General features: G+C 40.9%; 1 protein-coding gene across 3 annotated transcripts in view; it reads right to left on the bottom strand.

The window, feature by feature from the left end:
* SNX14 (sorting nexin 14) overlaps window positions 1-21,698 on the bottom strand; it is a 56,897-nt gene extending 35,199 nt beyond the window's left edge. For all 3 annotated transcript variants that reach the window (XM_086482476.1, XM_086482474.1, XM_086482475.1), the window contains exons 1-7: window positions 21,559-21,698; window positions 21,296-21,416; window positions 20,379-20,455; window positions 20,192-20,270; window positions 12,691-12,734; window positions 6,381-6,468; window positions 2,125-2,209 (exon numbers count right to left, since the gene is read on the bottom strand). In XM_086482476.1, the coding sequence (XP_086338602.1) occupies window positions 2,125-2,209; window positions 6,381-6,468; window positions 12,691-12,734; window positions 20,192-20,270; window positions 20,379-20,455; window positions 21,296-21,416; window positions 21,559-21,698 (634 nt within the window). The remainder of the gene's footprint in view (window positions 1-2,124; window positions 2,210-6,380; window positions 6,469-12,690; window positions 12,735-20,191; window positions 20,271-20,378; window positions 20,456-21,295; window positions 21,417-21,558) is intronic.
* Between the last annotated feature and the right edge of the window lie 1,777 nt (window positions 21,699-23,475).

The raw sequence follows: 23,475 nt of genomic DNA, 5'->3' as shown, positions 1-23,475 counted from the left end.
ACAACTGCCAAAGGGATACAATGTTGAAACTTTACAAAAGAACCTTGGCTTAGACTTGGAAGCCTGGCTATGTAAAAACAAAACCTCAGATTGAAATAAAAATTCTTTCACCAAACAATTGCAGTTCGCATGGTTTCCATAATGTTTTCTCATTTGTAATTATTGAAGAACTCAACATCTCGATTCTTCTAAAAAACTGCATTGCCCAAAGTCTGCCTTTACTTGCTTTTTCCTGACCTCCTTCATGGTCTCCCATTTACCTGGCTTCTACCTATTGATTTGTCTACAACACAATTTGAAATTAACTTAAATTTTTATTCAATCCCGTTATATGTCTCTTTTAGAACATTTAGAAACAAATGTGAAGGAACATATATTTTAAACACAGTGTAAATCAAACCAAAACCAGCATGTGGATCTGCAAGAGCGCTGCCTCTTATAAGTAGCTCTATGGAATTGAAAGAACACCTGCTTTATCAGATTAAAACTAATTAGAAGCAACAATACTATATTCCTTCAAATCACTTCAAAGGCAAGAACTGAGCTGTAATACAAATCACACCTAGCTGCACTAGCAATCCAGCACAGCCTCACGCCAAGAACCACACCAGGCACAGGTCAGGTACCTAATGACATACCTGTTATCTAGAAGGTTAAAGCTTGTTTCCAGCGTACTGAATGTAGTACAGAAGCCTGCTAGCTTGCCCTTCACAACCAAGAACCATGAATGGTATCAGCTGATATGGAGGATGCAGGAATGTATATTGCCTGACAAATCTGCTTAGCTGGTGTCACTAAAAGCAGAGGAGGAATGCACACTCTGGCCAGGACAGGTAATGAATTGTGGAAGCGTCTATGCAAATAGTTAGGAATTACTAAGAGATGTAAGGGTAAGAAGAGTGGGGAAAAAAGGAAATGCCCCCTAAAGCAACCATTTGAAAAAGAATAAAGAAAAGGCTAGGATCAACTAGCAATCAAAACGAGGTCTGAAAACTGCCTCTGAACCATGTATTACAGGTGTCTAGTTTAGCAACATTTACTGCAAAGTACTACTAAGAGTCATTTTCAGCTGCTGCTTCACATATCTGCCCTCAGGGAACAAGGTGTCTTCTTTAAAACATTGAAGAAAATTGCTATATTTTCAATGCTGTACATTTAAAATCCAATTCTTTGCTGCTAAAGAAAAGTGTTTCCAACTCCTTAGCAGAAATCAAAGGAAATATGAAATTTGGCATAAACAGCACTGTAAGGTAATCTAGTATCTTGAAATTGTTGCTGTGCCATCACATCTAATGTGATGAATAATGAGACATCATGTGATCTTATTCTTACCCACTACCCACAGGACCAACAGCATGTATCTATGGATATCAAGCAGATGTTTTGAGGGAAGGGAGGAAAGTTCATGACTCCAGTGAACGTAAACATCTATGCTTAAAAGCTGAATGAAACCACATTTAGTAGATACAGCATTGTGGAACACAGCCAGTGAAAAAAACAAAGATAACTATTTTCCAACAACAAGTGTTCTATTTTCCAAATATTTCTTCAATGTGAAATTTTAATATAAATTTTTACATTAGGCTTGTGAAGATATTTTTATTTGGATAATAATTAAATATGCTATTGCTCAAAGTCTCTCCATGGCTTATAAACATAAGCCTAACTTTTCAACTTCAACAGCTCCACTGATGGCTCATGTTAGTGTGCAGATGTGAAATCATTCTAGCTGTAAGTCACACTACAGTGCATGGACATGCAAATCTTTTCACTTATAATTGCTCATCTGGAATACAAAGGGAAAACTTCAAGAGGCATAAAGGATCTTGATGACTTTGAATAGACAAAAAAAGCCAAACAAATTGCTGTTTACAATACAGAGAAAGAAATTCAGTATTTTCAACGTAGAGAAATTAAAATTAAAGCTGAGAGATGATTCGTATTGTAACTTTTTCCCTATTTGTCTTTGCAACCTCCAGAAGAAAAATGCAGAAGGATCACTTCCTTTTTTTTTTAAAGAGAAGACAGTGAGGATGAAAATATTTAGCAAATATAATAACAAACATGCAAAAAGAAACATTTATACTTGCTCTTTGAAACTTACAACTTAAGTCTTTACATTACCTTTTTGCCTGGCCTTTGCTATCACTTCAATGTGTTTCATTGCCGCCTTGAGCATTTTCTTTGTTACAACAGTTGGAATATCCACCTAAAGAAGTTTTAAAATGAAACCAGAGTTGTTCTAGTGCTTTTCCCCAAATTCATTACAGACTACTATCAAACATTAATTTGCTTACATGTCCCCATTCTAACCATAAATTGAACCCTTAAGAAACAACCCGTGAATTCTCCAGATGAACTGACAGTATGCTCATTCTTCTGGGCAAAGCATATACCATCATATAGAACTAAATGCCATGAACAATACTGTTAACACATGTATTGACAACTTGTTCCCATTGTAATCCTTCCATTGCGATAATTACAGTAATGCAGCTTGATTTCCAAGTCACAGTATAAGAAGCCTAGCTCTACACGAGGATGTGACCACCACCAAAAGCTGGCTGAACTATGCTCTGCTTCCAGTAATTGCATACCTTAACCATCAGCAATCCACAAGGACTAAAAGCAAAGCAAAACCCTCCTCTCTCTCTATGCAGGAAAAAAATGTCACAGCGCAGGTGAATGGCAGAACCGAAAGAAAATTTGAGTTACTGAGTCAAGATGACCATTAGGGCCAACAACGGTATCACATGATCATAAGCGGAACAAGAAGCACATATGATTTAATCAAGGGTTGTATTAGAGTCCTGCACTTATACCTTCCTTGATAGCTATGAAAATGAAAGGAGAACTACAGAAGAATTCAGGCGCAAATGGACCTCAGGATGCCTTAGCCTACCTTCCTGCTCAAGCAGGCTCAGATGAGGGTGCTCAGGGCTGTATCCACCCCAATGTTGAAAACCTCCTGAAATGAGGACAGTCAGCTCCTCACAGATCACATGCTCCAGCCTCGACCACCTTGGTGGCTCCTTGCTTGAACTTGCTCCACTCTATCAATGTCTCTTTTTGTAACGAGGAGCCCAAAACTGGATGCAGTATCCTAGATGCCATCTAAAGAGCATCAAGTAAAGGCAGATAATCACCTTCCTTGATCAACTGGCCCTGCTCCTGTTAATACAGACCAGGATGCTGCTGGTGTTCTTTGCCGCCAGTACACGCTCCTAGCTCATGTTCAGCTTACTGTCTACCATGAGGCCTTTGCAGCTGAGCTTCTCTCCACAGCCAGTCAGTCCCCAGCCCATACAGTTTCAAGGGATTCTGCTTATCAGCCACAGTAGTTTCCACAGAAACTTATCCAGAAACTGATTTACATTTTGCATGTCCAACCAAGAGCAAAAGACTTCTCAGAGATGCAGAAACATACAGTTGCAAATGTTCAAAATTTTAGACATCTGAACAAGTTTCTTTCCTAATGGAGTTTGTCCCTCCTTAATACTAAGTCAAACAAAGACCTTAAGTAATGAAACAGAAGCATAAAAGTGCTTCTTGCCAGACAAGGAAAGACAGTGTAATTGCAAAGGCCACCAGAGCCAAGAAAAAAGTTAGGGTTTTATTCATTCGTACAAGAAGAACAGCATGTATTCCTGCACACTCCCCTGTAACATTTGAGGCGCACAGCTATGGCCTGACCTGGCCAGCTCAGACAAGCTGGTAGAATTGACTACAACTGCCTAAAAGTAACTAACTAAATTAAGTCAACTCCTATTTACAAGCAAGAAAGTAGGAGTTTCTGCTCATCAATGGAAAACCCTGTCCTTTGGGTCTCACATTTCAACAGTAATTTCAATAAATCAAGAGTTTCCTGTGGAACACAGGGATAAGGGAGTGCTATTTCTGAAGAGGTAAGTCAAAGAGCACAGCAAGCAAACGATTATCAATATGTAGGAGACCCTATCAACTTTTGACAAAAATCTCAACCAACCAGATGCAGGGCTACCTATACACACCATACAAAGGGAAACCCTTCAGTTTCCCCTCAAAACTCATAACCAACCCAGAAATGGCCACAGCAAGGAAAATCCAGATGAGAGCAAAAGAGAGAGGAAGTATTTCAGCATATACTTAAGAGCTGACTGGCCTGAAGTGCTTGTTACTTTGTTCAGCAACTGTGCCTCAAAATATCCACTCAGGCAGCCTTAAACAGAAAACAAAGAAATTCTTCACTGAAGTAATTCATAACTTTAAGTCTTAATTCAGAAGCAGAAGATTCTTTGACAAAAAATATAAAAATATAACCTAAAGAAAGGAAAAAAGTCTGGGTTGGGTTTGTTGGGGTTTTTTGGTGGGGTTTTTTTTTGTTTGGTTGGTTGTTTTTCTTTGTTTTGTTTTGGTTTTTTTACACATAGCAGTTCCTGAATTTCAAAATTTGGTCTCTATTAGCCAGAGCTATTGCTTTCAAGCATTTAACAATAAATCCAATTCAAAGTACAGTTGCTTGGCAAAGGTATAAGACTATTTTATTTTGCAATAAAATTATGATGACGAATGGTGAAGAATTTCTCCTCAAATGAGGTTATAAAGGACACTGTATCAGAGCTGAAAGGCTGTAAAACTTTGTCATAACCCTTTTCAGCTAACTACTGAAGCTTTAAACTAGGATTCCTAAAATTACAAGAATTTGGTATTTTATTTGCAACTTGCATATCAACTCTGATTTCTACACACAACATTTTCAGTACTGTATGCATCACAGCTATTAACTGAGGCTGGCTGAATCTGTATGTGGGTGTGAGCAGAAAAATACAGCACAGCATGAGGCACCATGCTCCCCTGCACGGCTGAACATGCCAAGTTTTAATTTGGTTCCAAAACACAAAGTAACTATGACTATCTTTTTGCTTGAGATACCTGTACTGCTTCACACACAGAGACAAACTAAATTATGTTATTCTGCAGGACGGATACAAATAAATCTAAACATTTGTAAAGAGAAATGCATTTCTGTGATGACCTTTATTTTGCAGTTCCCCTAACAGTGCTTAACACTTGTACATGTCTTGAGTTTTTGTTGCACATATTGTTGGTCTACCCAGATACACAGAATTGAAGATATTACATTTACTTCATCACTGTCAAAGGCAAATATGGTGAACTAACATCCTACTTAAAAAAGCTATAGCTGACCTGAGACAACATGATTAATACCTTGTTACATGATCAACAGAGGAGACAGTATCATTTTCTGAATCAAAATGCATCTACGAACAACACAACTAACACCTGCATGTATTACAATTCCAAATTAAATTTTAAGACCTTACTTTATAGATTTTCATTGTGAAGGATTTACTCCACTTTCACACCTCCACATAATGTCTGTGCTAACTTTCCCCATGCTCACTTTAAAAAGCAACATGCTGGAGTTAGAGTAAACAAGAAAGTCATCTGGATTTGATATACAACAAAGGCAGAATCAGGCTGTTAATCAGTCATGACATGTACATGTACAACTTGTAGCTGAGAAAATATTGCTGTTACTAAGGAGAGGAAAAGACACACACATTTATGGTAGTTGCTCCAACAGAGGGGTCAGCACTGAGCAACTCTTCCTGCTTAGAACAGCCAGAAAGTTAGAAGCAGTTCCTGTAAAAGACAGGCTTGGAGCACTTTACCAGAAAAGAGAGTGTATGTGCTAATAAATTAAACACAGCAAATAAAAAATTTGAATATTTAGTCTTCAAAATGTTTCTTAAGTACATTAAGAACAATACCTGTTTTAATTCTTAAGTAGGCTATTCACTTAAAGTCTCTTCTTTATAGACAACCTAAGAACCTCGTCTGCATTTAAAGAAGTCAGGCAAGCAGAAGCTATGAAACAGGTACACTGCTAAACATCTTCTAATAGCTCTTTTTCAATAATTCTCAAAATTGTTTCCACTTGGACTAAGTTGCTAAAAGACAACTAAAAGATCATCCCAAGGTTTTTAACAGTGCCTTGCACTGGTGTAAAAAACACATCAATTTGCAAGAATCATAGAATGGTTTGGGTTGGAAGGGACCTTCAAAGATCACCTAGTCCAACCTCCTGCCATGGGCAGGGACATCTTTCACTAGATGAGGTTGCTCAAAGCCATGTCCAACCTGATGTTGAACACTTCCAATGATGAATCTTCAAAGCAGGTTTATAACTAGGAATGGGATAAGCTCCAGGAGGAGGGAACAGATAATGCAAAGAAGAAACTTAGATGGAAACTGCCTATACTTTCTGTAAGACTGACTTAGGAATTACCATTTTAAAAAAGTTAAAGAACTTGCTACAGATGGATATCAGTTGTTCCTGATGGGAACGCAACGTTAATACCTTTAAGTCACCTTACCTTGTGAATTCTCCGAACTAATACAGATGCAAAAAACCGCAGCGTCCCTCTCAGTTCATCCACTGAGGATTCATCATCAGTAATATTTCTGCAGTGTTGTAAAGCATGTCATGTAAGAAAGCAGAACAAAATACATCTATATTAATCCAACAACAATACATTTGGCACCAAGAAAAGCTAGAATAACATTCAACAGTTGCACTTCAACTAGTATTAACTGAAATGAAAGCTACCAAGCGTGGGCAGAGAGTAAGCAGTCTTCTGTTCAAGTAAAATACACAGCATTCCCACTATGTTTGTGCACACAACAATGGCTTAAGAAATAGATCAGTAAAATGGAAGAACATACCAATTCCTGGTCCAATATACTGTCTGATGATTTTGACCAAGTAAAATCTAACTTAGTTTCCACACATGTGAATGTTTCCTAGTTCAGTGGCATAGAGTGAAACTGAATTAACATCGACAAACCCTCTGGAGTAAGAGTCCTGCAAGTACATACCCCAATTAAGCTAGCCAAAATTGGATTTTGCATATTGCATACTACAAGACCCTCTGTACTCCAAGATTTCAAATAATTTTCTTCTGGTTTAGTACAAATCTGGCTTTGTTAACCTCTTTTGTTTAAGTTTTATTATAAAATTTGTAGTTTCTCATGTAGCTTTTAATGAAATAGGTACATCCCTTGTACTTCAGCTCAGCCTCTTCCAGTAGAAAACTGTCACTGGTATTTTTTCAGCAAGTTCTAATACTTAGATGCCATTTAATACAATAATATTCTCTCTTTTAAATATAAAATTGGGCCTATTTCTGGCCTAAACAAAGATTGCCATTTCCTAGAAGAGAAAAGAAAGCACAGCACAGGAAACCGACAAGTGACAGAACTCATTTTTTTAAAAGCTGATCTACTTTTGGTGTATTATGAAATGTAAAACCATCAATTACAAAGAAAACAAACCAAGAACCTCAACCTATAGCTACTTGGAACAGAACTGAAATTATTTAACGTGGTTTCTGCTTGGAAACAAAGAAATAATTTAAACAGATCCCCAAATCACTGTGTCAAAATATCATTTAAACTTTTTATCTGGTTTGCTAGTTTCCATTTGCTGCAATAAAGTATATTCAGTGAAAAATCATGGAAAAAATACTTAAAAGTTGATTCAGGAAGAAAAATACCAAACTCCGCATCTCTTTTGGGAAACTGAATGAAAACGGGAAATAAACTAAGCCTTAGATGCAGAAACTGCAACTAAACTCTGTGGAAAAAGAGTCCATGGTAACAGCATCCCACAAAATGCAACACATAGCATAAAAATCTACCAGCATTTCAGTATATATGGACATAATGTTAAAACTGCATTGTAACATCTGAGTGACACAACAAAGAAAGTTACATCCTGCTTTAGCTATTGACCACATGTAAAAGCCATCACAGTTTTCAGTAATAAATGAGTTTACATATGTAGTAAATGTAAATATTATTTGCATTACAAAAAAAAAAAAAAAATCAGTACAAGCAACAACAGTGCATTTGAAAACCAAAAATTTTATGTCTGTATCATCATTTTACATTATTCAGCATCTGATTTTTTAAGGTAACGTTAGCCTGGGTTATGCAGCATTCAAACACATGTTGAGGATGAACTGCTAGGTACACATACTGGTGACCTGATGGTCAAAGTATGCAACTAATTGCATGAAAAAGCACCTCAAAGAAAGCAGCCTGGCATAAGGAATACAACCATCCTCCAACAGCTAATCATATGCAGATAAGCATACTGCAGGGGAAGGTTTGGTTTGTTTTAAGACCAGCAGTTGACATTTTGGAAGCACTATGGTTAGTGAATACCCCCACTGTCAAAGGAAGCCAAGGGATTAGCAAACAAATTGTATGACTGTATTACTAGTATTTGACAGACAACAAGATACATGAAGTAATTTGGACCAAGAAGTTGTTATTTTATTGACACTTGGATAACCAGTATCTTGGCTAATTCTACTTGGACATGACTTTATGCCACGTACATTCACAATGTGCCATAGGTTTGCAAAGACATTCTTTTAATCACCAGCAGACTGAAGACTTGTGGAAAAAACAAAACAAGAACCTGTAAAATCTCAAATCTCTAGTGACACAGTGGAAGGTCCAAATAACTCACTTGGAAACTTTTTAAAAATTGGCTGCATTTTCCCAGAATTTGAGGAAAAACTTAAAAACACAACTGTCAGTGTAACAGAGATATTTTCTAAAAGAAAAAGGCTCAGTCTGTTAATTGTAAACAGTTACTGAGTCCAATGTCTCAAAAGAGATACACCCAACTGCTATTGCATGCAGAGTCTTATGGGACCTCCTGATAAATGGAAACCATATACAAATACCGAAGCTATTTTTTTTTCCTCTGTGTGTCAATTATTCTTAGGAAATCTGGCCAACTCCTATCAAAAAGATGAAGAAAATAAGTTGCAAGCTGGTAAAACTGTAAAGTTACGGTTTGTAACAAAAATCCTGAATTTTTCTTGCATGACTTGCATGTAAAATAGAAGCAGCTCCATATGTGAAAACATTGGGTTTAGTCACTATCAAAGAAAAATGTTTTCATTATAATCTATTACAAAAAAACTGGTAATAACTGGATTCTAATCTAATCTGAGAGAACTGAAGTTGCAATAACATCAATGACCAAAAAAATCCAGTAAGCATAGAGTGACTCATACAAACTTCAAACTCTCCTATTTAAAATGAGGTTGGTTTAAGCAAGATATTATATAGTTTTATCGTACAGCATAAGCAATAGACTAAGACCAGTGTGTTGTAGCTCTGCAAACTTGGATTACTTACAGCTATGCTCTACTCGTATAGTTGAAAAAATTCTTAACACACAAGTATTTAAATATAACCATATAAATACTTCGAAAAACACCAAACAAAAAATGCACGTAGGTGTAACTATGTATTTCAGTAGAGTTCACGGGATTTTAAGTACTAATCTTCATTATCCTAAACTGATCCAAGTTTAGGGATGTTTGCCTTTAAATTTTAACCTGCCAATAAAATACTACAAATTCTTTCCCAGTTTATTAATGAAACAAACATAAACCACAGCTTTTCCCTGTTACAACACTTCATTTCCTGAGTAATATATCTATGACTTTATCTTGCAACACACATTTCTGACAAGTGTTACACTTCCCAGACTTCTCAGTGATATACGTCATGTTACCTCTCTAATGTCCAGAGTGGCGTGCAAGGTGCTGCAAGACACCATCAGCTGGCAGGGCACCAACAAATTAAATAAAATAAAAAAAAAAAAAAAAAAAAGAGGTAGCTTCTGCACAAATTCCATTCCCTTGAAAGGGGAGCAGCTAGCATAAGGAATTATGCCCAGGCTTTTCTGCAAGGGAAAGCAACAAACTGTTTTATCAACCCAGTCTGGCAAGTCTGAACTGCCTGCTGGTGGTCACCCAGGCTGCCGAATAAGGACAGTCTGGATGCAAAGGTTTCTGATTTGACTCTGTGAAGAATCATCCAGAGTCGGTGAGGTTTGTTAGCTCAGAAAAAACATTTCATGAATGCAGAGGTCCTTTTTCCAGCGTGAGCTGAGCTATGCAAACAGTGTAGGTACACCTAAGCAGAGAAAGTCAGAACTAACGTGCTCTATAAGACAGACCTCAAACAGCTGCACACAGACACACAGTTCAGGCCTCCCTGTACGACTGTGGCTGGAAACACAGGAAAGCACAAAAACACCTGAATGTCTAGAGGGAATGAGAGCAGATCTGACATTACTACAGTTAGGCTGAAACCAGTAAGCCTTTCAGGACCAAGCTGTTTCCAGAACAATGACTCAGATACCGCTGCGCTACAGCTCGCTGAACTCCCAGCACTTCAGGTTCATGGAAAGCTTATCAGATCTGATCAGCATGGTGTGAATTTATAGAGGCAGTCCAAAATCTGGAGGTGCAGCTAAGTAAAACTAAAGACAGTGCAGGAACAGTGGAGTCCCCAGGGGTCAGTACTGGGACCAGTACTATTCAATGTATGCATCAATGACCTGGACAAGGGAACAGAGTGCACTGTCAGCAAGTTTGCTGATGACACAAAACTGGGAGGAGTGGCTGACACACCAGAAGGCTGTGCTGCCATTCAGCGGGACCTGGACAGGCTGGAGAGCTGGGCAGGGAGAAATGTAATGAAATACAACAAGGGCAAGTGCAGAGTCTTGCATCTGGGAAAGAACAACCCCATGGACCAGTATGGGTTGGGGACTGAGTTGTTTGAGAGTAGCGTAGGGGAAAGGGACTTGGGGGTCCTGGTGGACAGCAGGATGGCCGTGAGCCAGCAAGGTGCCCTCGTGGCCAAGAAGGCCAATGGCACCCTGGGGTGTAGCAGAAGGGCTGTGGTCAGTAGGTTGAGAGAGGTTCTCCTCCCCCTCTACTCTGCCCTGGTGAGACCCCATCTGGAATAGTGTGTCCAGTTCTGGGCCCCTCAGTTCAGGAAGGACGGGGAACTGCTTGAAAGAGTCCAGCACAGAGCCACACAGATGATGAAGGGGGTGGAACATCTCTCTTGTGATGAAAGGCTGAGGGAGCTGGGTCTCTTTAGCTTGGAGAGGAGGAGACTGAGGGGTGACCTCATCAATGTTTATAAATACGTAAAGGGCGAGTGTCAGCAGGATGGAGCCAGGCTCTTCTTGGTGATGGCCAATGACAGGACAAGGGGCAACGGGTGCAAGCTGGAGCACAGGAGGTTCCACGTTAACATAAGGAAAAAATTTTTCATGGTGAGGGTGGCAGAGCACTGGAACAGGCTGCCCAGAGAGGTTGTGGAGTCTCCTTCTCTGGAGACATTCAAAACCCACCTGGACGTGTTCCTGTGTGACCTACTCTAGATGGTCCTGCTCTGGCAAGGGGGTTGGACTATATCTTTTGAGGTCCCTTCCAACCCCTAACGTTCTGTGATTCTGTGATTCACCAGAGGGCAAGATGTAGCAGAATCTAGGCTGGCTGGCTGGCTCCACACCTAGTATATTTTGCACTGCACTTCTAACTACGCATATTACTATCGCCACCACATGATGTATTCTAGACATCTACTGTCTTGGGTGTCAGAGATGTAAGTAACATGTGGAATCGAAGTTTCCTTGTCAGTCCAAAACAAAGACACTGAAGACACCTTACACCAGCCAAAAAATACTAACTAATTCCAAATTATGAAATACAGAGTATGGTTCCCTTACATTTGTTACTTTATCAAACAGCTCAATGGAACGTGCTGTAGTTTTCTGTATTTGAAAGTTAAAAACCTTGAGTTTTCCACCTTGATTATTTACAATACACGGTGCTAAAGCTCCCTCTGCTGTTTGCATAAGCAGTTTAGTTTTATACTTCAGTGTATTCATCACACAAGATAGAGTCATCACACAAGATAGATGTCAGCCATGCAGGTATTGGCTAAAGTTAAAAATCAGGCAAAGAAGTCTGCCTAGAAAATTTTACATCCCAGAGAGACAGAAAAAAAAAAAGTGTAGACTGAAAGAAAAAAAGTATAAATTTCTTTTAGCACAAAACTGAACATTTCCTTCCAATGAAAAAGACAAATTCAGAATTAAGGCAAAATGTTGCTCTAACACATTAATGCCAGCATGATAATATTTTTAATATTTTCTTACAAAGTACTCTGAAGGACTAATTAATACACAAAGGTACAAGGCAAAAAAAAAAAGCAGAAGAGAGAATTAGCCATAGTCTTTTCTTTATACACTATTATGAAGTTATTTACACAGTACTACTACTCTAGTCAGCTCAGCATAACCACTCATAGCCTTAAAACTCAGCAAATCACCAGATTCTGCAAGGTGGACACAGCATGTATTCAAAATACCTTTTCTATATTAATTAAAAGTGGAATTTTTATTTTTAAAAAGTGATTTTTAAAAAAATGCTTCAGTATGCTTCTAAACTGGAAAAAATTTCTAGGGTTTTTTTGAGTTTTTACACAGGTTTTAATCAAGCCATACGTACTTCCGAGTAAGAGTTATTAGAAAATTAACATATAAAAATGAATGATCTAGAAGTGTTTTTAGGATGAAATACAAATTTCAGAGCCACCTCTATCATCCCTAAATTATTAAAAAAATCTGTTTTACTCTGCTAAGAGACAACAAAACAATGAAACTGTAGCACTTAAAAGTATGCTTTATGTTTTACTAAAGAAACAGAAATACTTATTTTCACGTGGCTATTTCTTAAAAAGTTTGACAAATATTTATGATATTCAAAAATAGTAACTTTTAGGTAAAGCTCGTACCTGTACCATGGATAAATGAAGTTTTCCAGCACCAGCTCAAGCACCTGTGCAGAACAAAATAAACAATTTACCATAAATCCTTGTTAGAAGAGTTAAAAACACAAGCACCTTCCAAAACTCATAGAACATAATTCATACCACATAAAACTTTAATATACAAACGTGTACGTTGCGATCTCATTGTGAAATCAGTCACTTTGCCTAACTTTGGGCAAATAAGCCACAAAGTGATGGTTTCATCAGGTATCAATGCGAAACAGCTGCCACTAGTACTATCAACAATGTGAAGCACAGTGCCATGGCCACTGTCAGGCAAATGCTATGAAAAATGTAATCTTACCTCAAACAGCCCTTCCCTAATTTTTCAGATCACTCCACATTCTTTTCTGATGTAGCGTGGAGCATCCCACAGGCACAGCTACCCATCCTCTGCTGACACACATCTCCATCCTTTTCATCCAAACCTCCACATTTTCCCACTCTTCCCCACCCTCAAAGTGCGACAGTCAATCCTGTCTGCTCACCACTCACAAAGCAAGCAGAAGAACAATCCTAAAAAGCATTTCCTAGGAAAGCTATTCTTGTTTCTCCACATCCTGCACCAAAGCTTTCAACAAAGCCTGCCTTATGGTCCAGCCATCTCCTGGAGTCCAACCAGAGCACTTCCCAAAGTCCTGGTCCTACATGTAAGCTCACGGCCTCTCCCTCCTGTTCCTAGCCCCCGTATATTCCACCTACGTGTATCTCTGTAGGAGAATCTTTTCCACCGTTTTCATCAAACCTGTCCTCACAGGTAAAGCCTGTGGTTGCCACTTCCATGCCAGAAAACCTGGGTTAATCAGGAAGAACCAGTGCCATTGCAGTCACGTCACAGGCACGCCCTGGTTCAGCTTGGCTTTCAAGGTCACCGAAGGGAGGGAGGCAGTGGAGGTGACAGGCCCTGCTCAATCAACCGGCTGCCACCACCATATACGCAAGGTGTACTGATAGCCCAGCTGCAGGTTTGACACCTTTCCTTACACCTGCACAAAAGTTTCAAGTAACTGTTACAGTCCTTACAACATGATTAGCAAAAGGAAAACTTTTGAAGGGGACACATCAGACAGTGCCAAGAAAAAAACAACAACATGAGGAAGGAGAAAGAAGGAGGATGTTTTCTTGAGATTTCTCCTCCTTCACCATAAGACACATTCCACACTACCTTCTCCTGTCACAACTTATCCCTTCATCTGAATGACTGCTTTAGAGATCAGTTTGTCCCCAGCAGCATCAATGCTGATCAGGGCAGTAAGACAGAACACGTGTGCTGCTACCCAAGGCTGCTGTGCCATGTTCTATAGAAGGAAAGGTTTTGCAAAAGAAGCCGCTGTGTTCAAAGAAAAAAGTAAAATCTGTTTGAAAGGAAAGCTGAATGTAACAGCTGATAGGCAAGTGTCACTTATGAAAGCAGTATTCTTACAAGATTTGCTGCTGCACTCGTTCGCACTGCATGTACTGCAAGAATTCAAGACTTTCTAAATTTATACTATCTTTAGGGCACCACATGCCTCTGCTCTACTCATGATTATAAAAGCACATTCAGTAAAATGCACACCATGGCCTTTTTAATTCCTCTCAATTCTTCAGACTTGAGCAGCTGATGAATACTCTTTTTTTGTCTTCAGAAAAACTAAGAATATCGCCTACTCAAATCTGATAAGACACTCTCTCTTTTAAACTTGTTCCCTTTCAGTGATTTTCTTCCCTTTGTTTTTAAGGGTAAGTAAGAAATTTTGTTTCTTCACCCTTTCTGAGGGGATGTTTTCCAGTTTGGGATAACTTCAGATGTCTGTATTGTGGACCATATAAAGTCATCAGTGTCTTTTCTCCTACCCTTATGTGCTATAGCAGTAATAGATCTTGAAATTGTAATATGATCATGTGTTGATGATGGATGGGTAAGCTAAATGTCATGTCCCCCCATCCATGTCTGTTCCCTCCCGCCCAATCTCATATTTCCATTAAAGGTAGGGTGGAAGGGTGAGGGAAGATGACAACAGATGCTTCACTTGCCAGCCAGAAGAGAGCAAGAAATCCCAGAGAATCTTGAGACGAGAGGAAGAAGATCACATCCAGCTCCAGTCAGCAAACATAGACCATTGGCCTTAGGAGTAATAGATCAGAGTACTCAAAACAATTTTCCTGACACCTTCCATAGCACTGCCAGTATATAAACCACCAATATACTCCATAGAAATCTCAGTCTCGCGGGTATTGCAACATTATTTTTGTTCATGCAGAGTTTCTAACGCAATAAACCTCTTTCAGGGCTCAAAAGGCAGACTCTTTCAAAAAAAAGTGCCTTTCAAAAGCAAAGGCCTGTAGAAAAATCCATACTGTGCGTCTATCTAGTAAAGGATCCCTTTTCCTTCTTCCTCCACTTTTGCTGTATGCCTCCCCATCCAGAGAAACGATAGCAGACCATTTTCCGCTTGGAGTGGAAAGCGCACTTGGACAGCCTTCAAGCACAAGACTGCACTCAAAGGGAGTACAATGCACTCCTCCTGAAAGAGCTTTCTTCATCCACGACTACTACTTTGGAACACTGCAATTCCAGTTCATGGGATGCTAACATAACTTGCTGGCACTGTCTTCGCCTACGGTCCAGAGGTTTCTGAAGCCAGCAGAAGAATTGTTTCCAACAGTGAGAGATCTCATTCTTACTGCTAAGCCAAACATGGATGGTTTTGAGAATCATCCTCCTGTAGCTATTAAATCAGCAAGGAACATGGAAAAGATGCAAGACTTGACGACCCATCCTACTCTGGATGAGGTGTCCTTGAGATTCATATCCCATGTTTGCAGTAACTGACTTCCAGTTGAACTATTTTGCAGACTTGACAAGTGTTTCTGTTGTTATCTCCTGCTCCCACAGCCACACTGTAAGTAAGGGCTTTATAGTAATGCTTCCACAGGACAATGCCATGCAGATAATCTCACTAGCCAGAGGCCCAGGGGCAGCATGCACAGAGTCAGACAACTAACTCAAAATACATTTGAAGTCCACATATCACTGATCCCGATATTGGAGGTTAAGACACTAGATCTCAAGTTATCTATATGGTCTCAATAAAAAAACGCCTTGTTCCTGGACACAGAGAAAGCAGTCCCTATTTGCACATTTACTAAGCACATGGCATGGCAGAGGCAATTATGTATGATGCTCCATTGCACCAAGGTGCTGTACTGAAGGTAAGAGAGCTACAGTGTGAAATCATTCATACTCCAAGATACAAGCACTCAAGGAACAGTGCGTGATTGATTGCCAGTAACTGGAGTTCAAGGTATACCATGGTCCATACAGTTCTCCCATGAACCCTATGAGCTCTCCAGGCTGTATCAGTGTGCTTCTGTAAGTCGGAAAAAAAAAAACAACCCTGCCACATCATCCACTGCACTTTCATAAAGCACTAGGAAAGCAGGATATGTGTACCCACTTCCATTCTAGAAACACCAACAATATTATTCAAGCTCAATTACTCACACTACACACACGCCAACAGAGTAGATAGGACATCTCAAAGAATGACAGCTAACGATAAGCAATTTCCTTGTCTGTAAAGTATTATTCTCCAGTTTTAAATACAAATGATGAGTCATTTCATTTAAAGCCTACCTGTTTCTCAAGGATTTTGCAAAATGGCTAGTTCTACTATCTGTGAGCAGTTTTGAATTGGAAAAAGATTACAAGCGTAAAACCAAATGCAGCAGGTAGCAATATAAGCTGCAGCTGAAGAAAAAACAGAGAGAGACTATTTTCTAGCATGCACTGCAACACTGCAAGCTAGTCAGTCTTTGCTGCTGAGGCAAGCTGTCTGTGGACTGCCACAGAATAGACCCCAGTTGTCAGGAGGAGGAACTGTAGAGCTGAGCGATGAATGATTCAGTAGCAGTCAGAACTACCAGGCCAAATCAGATTGCAAAGGAGCAAGGATTTGATAAGTAAACCACAAAGACAATTTAAAAAGCCTTAAAAGATGGTACAACTACACAGCTGAGACCACTTCCAGAGGGTAGAACAAGCAATTTCTCATAAGGAAGCATGCAGGCCACTGTGCTGCTACAAGAGTTCAGGACTGGCCAAGAGCATTTTCAGACAATAACCAATTTCTTCTCATGCATTTGTCCTTTTCTTACCTTTAGAAAAGGAAAAAAAAAAAAAAGAAAGAAAGAGATAAAATTCTGGTCCCATAATCAAGTCAAGAACCTGAGAACTTAAGAATTAAAGAAAAATTTGTGAGATCAACAGGCAACACCTTGATCCAGCAAGGCATTTCTTTCATGATGCTGAGCAAGGGTAGCTGAGCAGCTTTCTGCAGATTTGACTTGCAACTATCTCTCACATAGCAAAACTAAGATTGTAGGGAAAGAGCTAAGTAAATTAACTGAATAATAGAACTAAATTCTCCTGTATACACCTGAAATTATATACAACATAAAACTGACCAACAGGTATCACATCCTAATTCAAAGAGAAAGAAAAATATCAGGGAAACTTAACATAAACCACAATGGATTAGAAATGGGAAACAACATTATACTTCAGTCACTGCACTATTTTTGCACAGAATGCAGCCCAAACTATCAGACAGATGCACAGTTGAGGCAGTTTAGAGCTCAACTGTAATAATAAACATAAATGAAGGGGGGAGGAAAGTCCAAGTGCAGGTTTTTCTTATTGTTCTAAACCATGCGCAGCAGCTAGATAACCAAAAAAAGGCTGCAAATTATTAAGAATTTGCAAAGTGAGACAAACATTCATCACAACCCAAGAGAGAAAAATCTACACTTGTGGGAAAAACTTGGATTTCTTCTGATTTGAGTGTGTATTAAATTATTCTGCAAGTGCTTGAAAAGACATGCTCAAAGACTATGCAACCGATTCAAATTAGAAACACTTGGAAATTAGAACAAGGCCAAAATTCTTCAACCTGCAAAGGAAGAACTAGAAAAACTAATCCAGAAGGAAAAAAAAAAAAAATCCCATAATTATTCCAAGTATTTGAAGAATCTGCTTTTCAGAAGCAGGCTGCACTCTGCACTCCTTTAGAATCTCATTAATCTTAATTCAGTTCTCACTGCATCAGCTTCCCTCTAATGTATGACTAACCCACAAAAGAAAGGAAGAGCAGTCTCTCCTTCCAACCAGAAGCAGGCTATCCAATTCCAGGCGTGTGTTACATGCTGCATCCCCAGAGCAGATGGCCAAGAGGAATACGGTGTGGGGAGAACCCCTGCTATCCTTTTAACCAGTACAGAAGAGTTGCAGTGGGGAACAACGCAATGAGATTTCTCATTCCAAATAGTGTTCTACGCAGGTGAAAATGGGGGCTCAGACAGACCCTGTTTGGGTCCATCAAAGATGATTACACGAACATGAGGAACAACTTTATTCTGAGGGTGACAGAGCACTGGAACAGGCTGCCCAGAGAGGCTGTGTAGTCTCCTTCCCTGGAGACATTCAAAACCCGCCTGGATGCAGTCCTGTGTGACCTGCTCTGGGTGAACCTGCTTTAGCAGGGGGGTTGGACTAGATGATCTCCAGAGGTCCCCTCCAGCCCCTGCCATTCTGTGATTCTGCGTGACCACCCTGTGTCACTGCCCCAGGAAGGCACAGAACTTGCATCTGGCACTTCCCTCTGGTGAAGCACCCAAAGAAAGGAGTGAGAAACATGGCACATACACAAAAGCCATGTCTACACTGCTAAACAGAGCAGGGCCAGGGCCATGCCACTGAAGTAAAAAGAAACAGCGAAGAAAAGCCCACACCACACTGGTAAAAGGAGATCTACAGAAACAGCAATCATGTACAAAATGCCACTGTGCAGCAACACATTTTAAAGATCAGTCTTAGAAGCTAACAAAGGTATCTACTCATATCTCTTATGAATAACATACTACAAAGAACTTTTTTAGCATTAAATTCCCATTTAAGCTAAACAGGGAAACTTCCAGTTCTTCAGCATCTACCACATCCTTCGGTAAATTGTCACAGCTATTTGCTACCCAAAATTCTAAAAATATTACGTGCACAGAAGCATTTATTTTACAATCTCTTACTGAAACAAGAGGTTTAAAAAAGTAAGCCTACTGAAATTATATCCAACAATGTTGTTATTTTAATACACTTGAGCCCAAACTTATTAAAAAATAACAGATTAAGTAATTTTAAAAATATAAAGGTTTGCTTCTGAATCACAGAATCCTTCTGGTTAGAAAAGACCTTGAAGATCATCAGGTCCAACCATTAACCTAACACCGCCAAGCCCACTGCTAAACCACGCCCCTAAACACCACATCTATATGTCTTTTGAACACCTCCAGGGATGGTGACTCCACCACCCCCCTGGGCAGCCTGTTCCAACGTCTAACCACTCTTTCAGCAAAGAAATTTTTCCTAATGTCCAATCTAAATCTTCCCTGCCGCAGCTTGAGGCCATTTCCTCTTGCTACATAAAACCAAAGCAAGTCAACAAGTTGTTATCCGTGGTTTTTTAAACATTCCTCAATGGTCCATCCCTCCCTTCCCTTATGGTTTTCATTCTTTTGCTACTCTTGCTGTGGGCCATGCCCAGGGCACCATCACACACAGCTGAATTAAAGCGTTAGCTTATACCACAAACACACACAGCTTTAACTTCATACACCACGTCATTAATCACGAGAGCTGACACACAGGAATCTTCTCACTTCTGACATGCCAATTGTTCATCCTCCTACCACAGAACTCCAAAGTTGGAATTCTAAATAAATGGAGATTAAGCTACATATGGGCTTGGGTATTTTCCCAGCTTTAGAAAAGGACAAAAGGCTATCAATTTAGCTGTCAATATATTCCATCAATTAACAATCAAGGGGAAAAAAAAAAACAAACCCAAAGAAAAATGGCTCTTCAGAGAGCTCTTTTTAAAAAGAGCAAAAGAAAATTCCTGATTTACAGTCTTACTAAAAAAACAGGTATTTATGCTATTCTTTTTTGAGCAAATCCACTCATTTCTTTTTTAGACATATTTGGTTACAGCTTTGTCTGACGATTTTAAATAGCTACCATCACATTACCATCTTCATTACAGACATTTTGCAGCTGGAGCAAATCATCTCTTAACCGCCATTTCACCAAACTAAGCAGGCTGAAATCCTCACCTTTCTGAGAATCAGGTATGTTCAGCTCTAACTGTTCTTTCCTACATACTTCCCAATTTACATAGATGTTTCCTCTATGTTCTGGGCACACTGCTGCAGGAACAGTCACATCTGTGTTAACAGGCAGGCCATCTCACCGCTCTGCTCCGGGCATATATTCTTTTGACATGTCCAGGAACAAGTTAACATACATGGGAAGTACATCTGAACTATCTACTGAACCAGAAGTAACAGGTCTAAGAGACACGTAATAAAAGAGACATGTAATAAAAAACTCGCTGAAACGCAAGGTACTAAAGAAATGAAGAGCAGCAATTACCTCCGAGAGAGATGCATCAACCTTAGAAGGCACTTTCAGATCCAGCCACGGTTGATAGTTTTCCAGAAGCAAAGTCGGTCTGTAGGAGAGCATGGAAAAGTTGATGTAACAACATTTAATTGAAAGTTCCCTCCCGCTACGTACAAAAAGTAATACTGAGCTCACCAGTGCCACATATTTAATTTACCTGTGCCTCTTGCACTTGACCTTGCCACATACAGCACAACTGTGACCGTGGGGAAATAGCTCCGGCAATTCTAACTGCTAAGAGAAGATATTTGGCCATGTTTACATTCTTCAAAACAACGACTCCCTTAATATACCGATGCATTCGTGAATTTCCTATTAGAGTATGCAATGACAGAGAACTGAACAGCATAAAGCAAAATTGTTTTCTCAACAGCAAAACAAGGTAACAAGGCGTGGTGATAAACAACTGAAGTAAACAGAAAAATCGCTTCCACTAAAATAACAGTTTGAGGAAATAGATACCTTTCCACACCTCTAGTCATTTCCCCGTACACCAGCTGCTCTAACAACAGATCAGTTGGTTTCTTTACAAAACTTGCCTTACTCATAGCCTTGAACTATTGTAACCGTAACGTTTTTAGTCCTATGAAATTCTGTGTTAAACCATTTTAAGTCAGAAAACAGCGATTTCCTTTGGGATTTTCTTTTTTTCTTCTAAATGCAGTACCACTGAAGTTTGATTACAATCAGCAAAGACTTAGCACAGTTTGTCAAAGGAAGGCATCTTCAGAAAAAAAAAAAGCCTCAATAAAAGAGAATACAACTACCTAATTTCTCAACTACTTGCTATACAAATGCCAAAAGTGGTGAGTAAAGCAGAAAAATAACATCCACGAACACTCCCAACAAGTGGCTTCACAGCCATACGTAGATTTGATGGGACTGGGCACAAATGTAAGAGGAATCCAAAGTCTTGACCATTGTTTATTTGCAACAAAACACCTGTCAGTTGGTGGACATGAGCACTGACATGTTGTATTTCTGAAAAGAGACAGAATCACACAAGAATTGCCACCCAATAGAAATTCTTACCAAATTTAAAGAAGGCACGAGAATATTAACGTACATATTTACCTTAGGCTTATATTTTATTGTAAAAAGAATATTGGGCAAGAGGGAATCTGGCCCCAATGAACAGTAGAAGGTGAAGACACCAGCCACAAACGACCAGAAGACCATTAAAACGTGAAGATACCTTACAAATAAACAGGAAGGAAACATTACTGCATGACAAGGCACCAGTGCTGCACCGGGCCCGACCCGACCCGGCCCGGCCCGGCCCCCGGCTCCCCCGCCTCGCCCCCCCCCGCCCTCCCGGCCGGGCCGGGCCCGGTTACCGGTTGAGGAGGAGGGTGGCGGCGCCCAGCCCCAGGAGGAGGCAGCAGAAGAGCGGGTACTGCCGGCAGGTCTCCCGCAGCACCTCGGCGCTCCGCGCCCGCTGCCGCAGCCGCTGCCCGGCGGCCCGCAGCCAGCCCATGGCCGCCGCCGCCGCCGGGACAGGGGAGGCCGCGCCGCTTCCGGTCCCGGCGGCACGTGACGGCGGGCACGTGACGGCGGCCCCGGCGTCAGGCGGGCCGGCGGCTGCCGCCGCCATGTTGTTGGAGGGGCGCAGCCCGACGTGGCGGCAGCGGTGGGAGGTGGGTGAGGAGCCCCGGCCCCGCGGGCCGAGAGCGCGGGGCGGCTGCCGGGCCGGGCGCTCCCGCCCCTCCTCGCCCCCCCCCCTCACAAAGCCGGCGCCGCAGCGCGGGGGAGGCGGGCATCGCGCTCCGCTTTCGCTGAGGCGGCCGGGCCAGAGCGGGGGCGGGCGGCCCTGGGCCGCGGCGAGCCTCAGCTTCGCTGAAGCCGGAGAGCCCCAAGGCCTGCGGGTGGCTCAGTCGTGCTCCGGGGGGTGGGGGGGTGTCGGTGGCGGGCAGGCGGGTCCGGCAGTTGGTGGCCCCGCCACAGCGTCCCGGAGGGTGGCGCGGAGAAGCGGCGACAAGGCCGGCCGTGGCTCTCGCGTCTCTGAGGGGAGAGGGGGAGCCGAAGGAGGACCGAGCTCCCAAGCCGGGTCGAGCTTGGTTGGATCTGGGGGAGCAGCCGGCTCCCAGAGAGATCCCCCCAGCAGCCTGCCGGTGACGCGCTCGGGTGGCATTTCGAGCTCCGCTGTGTAACATACTGTGCTAAGTCCTGTAAATAGATCTCTGATGACAGAGAGCTTATCTAGTTATAAATACTTAGGTTCTGGACAACAGGGGCTCCCAGCGTCCAGCAGCCAGGAACTGCTACATCTGATTAAATGCTCTATATTTAGATGATGACTGAACTAAATCACTTAGTGACCAGCATGCTAAAACCGTATAAACGCCTCTCAAAACTTTGTAATTGCTTGTAAAGAAAAAGAACAGGGTAGGAAATGTAACAGATCCCTCCTTAACATCTAAGTATACAACATGAAGACATTGAAAATAGACTATTTGTGCAATGTAGTTTATTGCTAGTGAGTACAATTTAAAGCCAACTTCACCTGAGTAACTGCTTTCAGGGACAGCAAGTCACAAGCTTTCAAACTGCTCAAATGCTTTCAGCAACTCTGTAGTTATTCAGTCTTAGGAAGGTCAAAGCTACGTTAACGTGACACTACTGGTTACGGGAAGATTAGTTCAATGGACAAAATAAAAGCAGTTGAACAACTTCTCCTGTGAAATCTTACTGATAGAGGGGCTTCTGACTTGCAAATACAAAAAAGACCTGCTCAAGGAGAAGTGACTGCTTTTATTTTTGAGTTGTTTTGAGAAGTTGCTGCTGCCTTTTGTATTCATTTGCACTAGTCCCACACAGGCATATTTGAGCAAAGGCTATGTGAGTGCATAGGAAATACTTCTGTTCAGAAGAGTTGTGTTTACAGATCTTCAGTGAAAACCCTGCAACAATGCTGTGAAGGGAAAGTCAGTATTTGGAAGCCGAGTCAGTATCTAGAAGTCGAAAGCTGAAAATAGCTTTCAGAATCTTTGCTCAGATGTTTTGTCATTTTATGCAACACTTCCCTTGACCTCTAGAGCAGGTGAAATACTCAGTTTGACTTCAGAATGTTGACCTTTCTCAGAGAGCTTGGCAAAAGCCAAGGGTCAGCTTAAATTTCTTTAAGAGCGTCTGCACAGCATTATTTTGTGTCAGTCCACGTGTTTTCTATTAGAAAAAAACCCAAACAAATAAGGCACATACAGCAAATCTCCATACCGTCTATTCAGAGGAAATTAACTTTCCTCAGATGCTTT

Source organism: Leptosomus discolor, chromosome 2, assembly GCF_034619465.1.
Source record: "Leptosomus discolor isolate bLepDis1 chromosome 2, bLepDis1.hap2, whole genome shotgun sequence".
NCBI lineage: Eukaryota > Metazoa > Chordata > Aves > Leptosomiformes > Leptosomidae > Leptosomus > Leptosomus discolor.
Note: the sequence above shows the minus strand (reverse complement) of the source record. Positions and strands in the feature narration are given on the sequence as shown.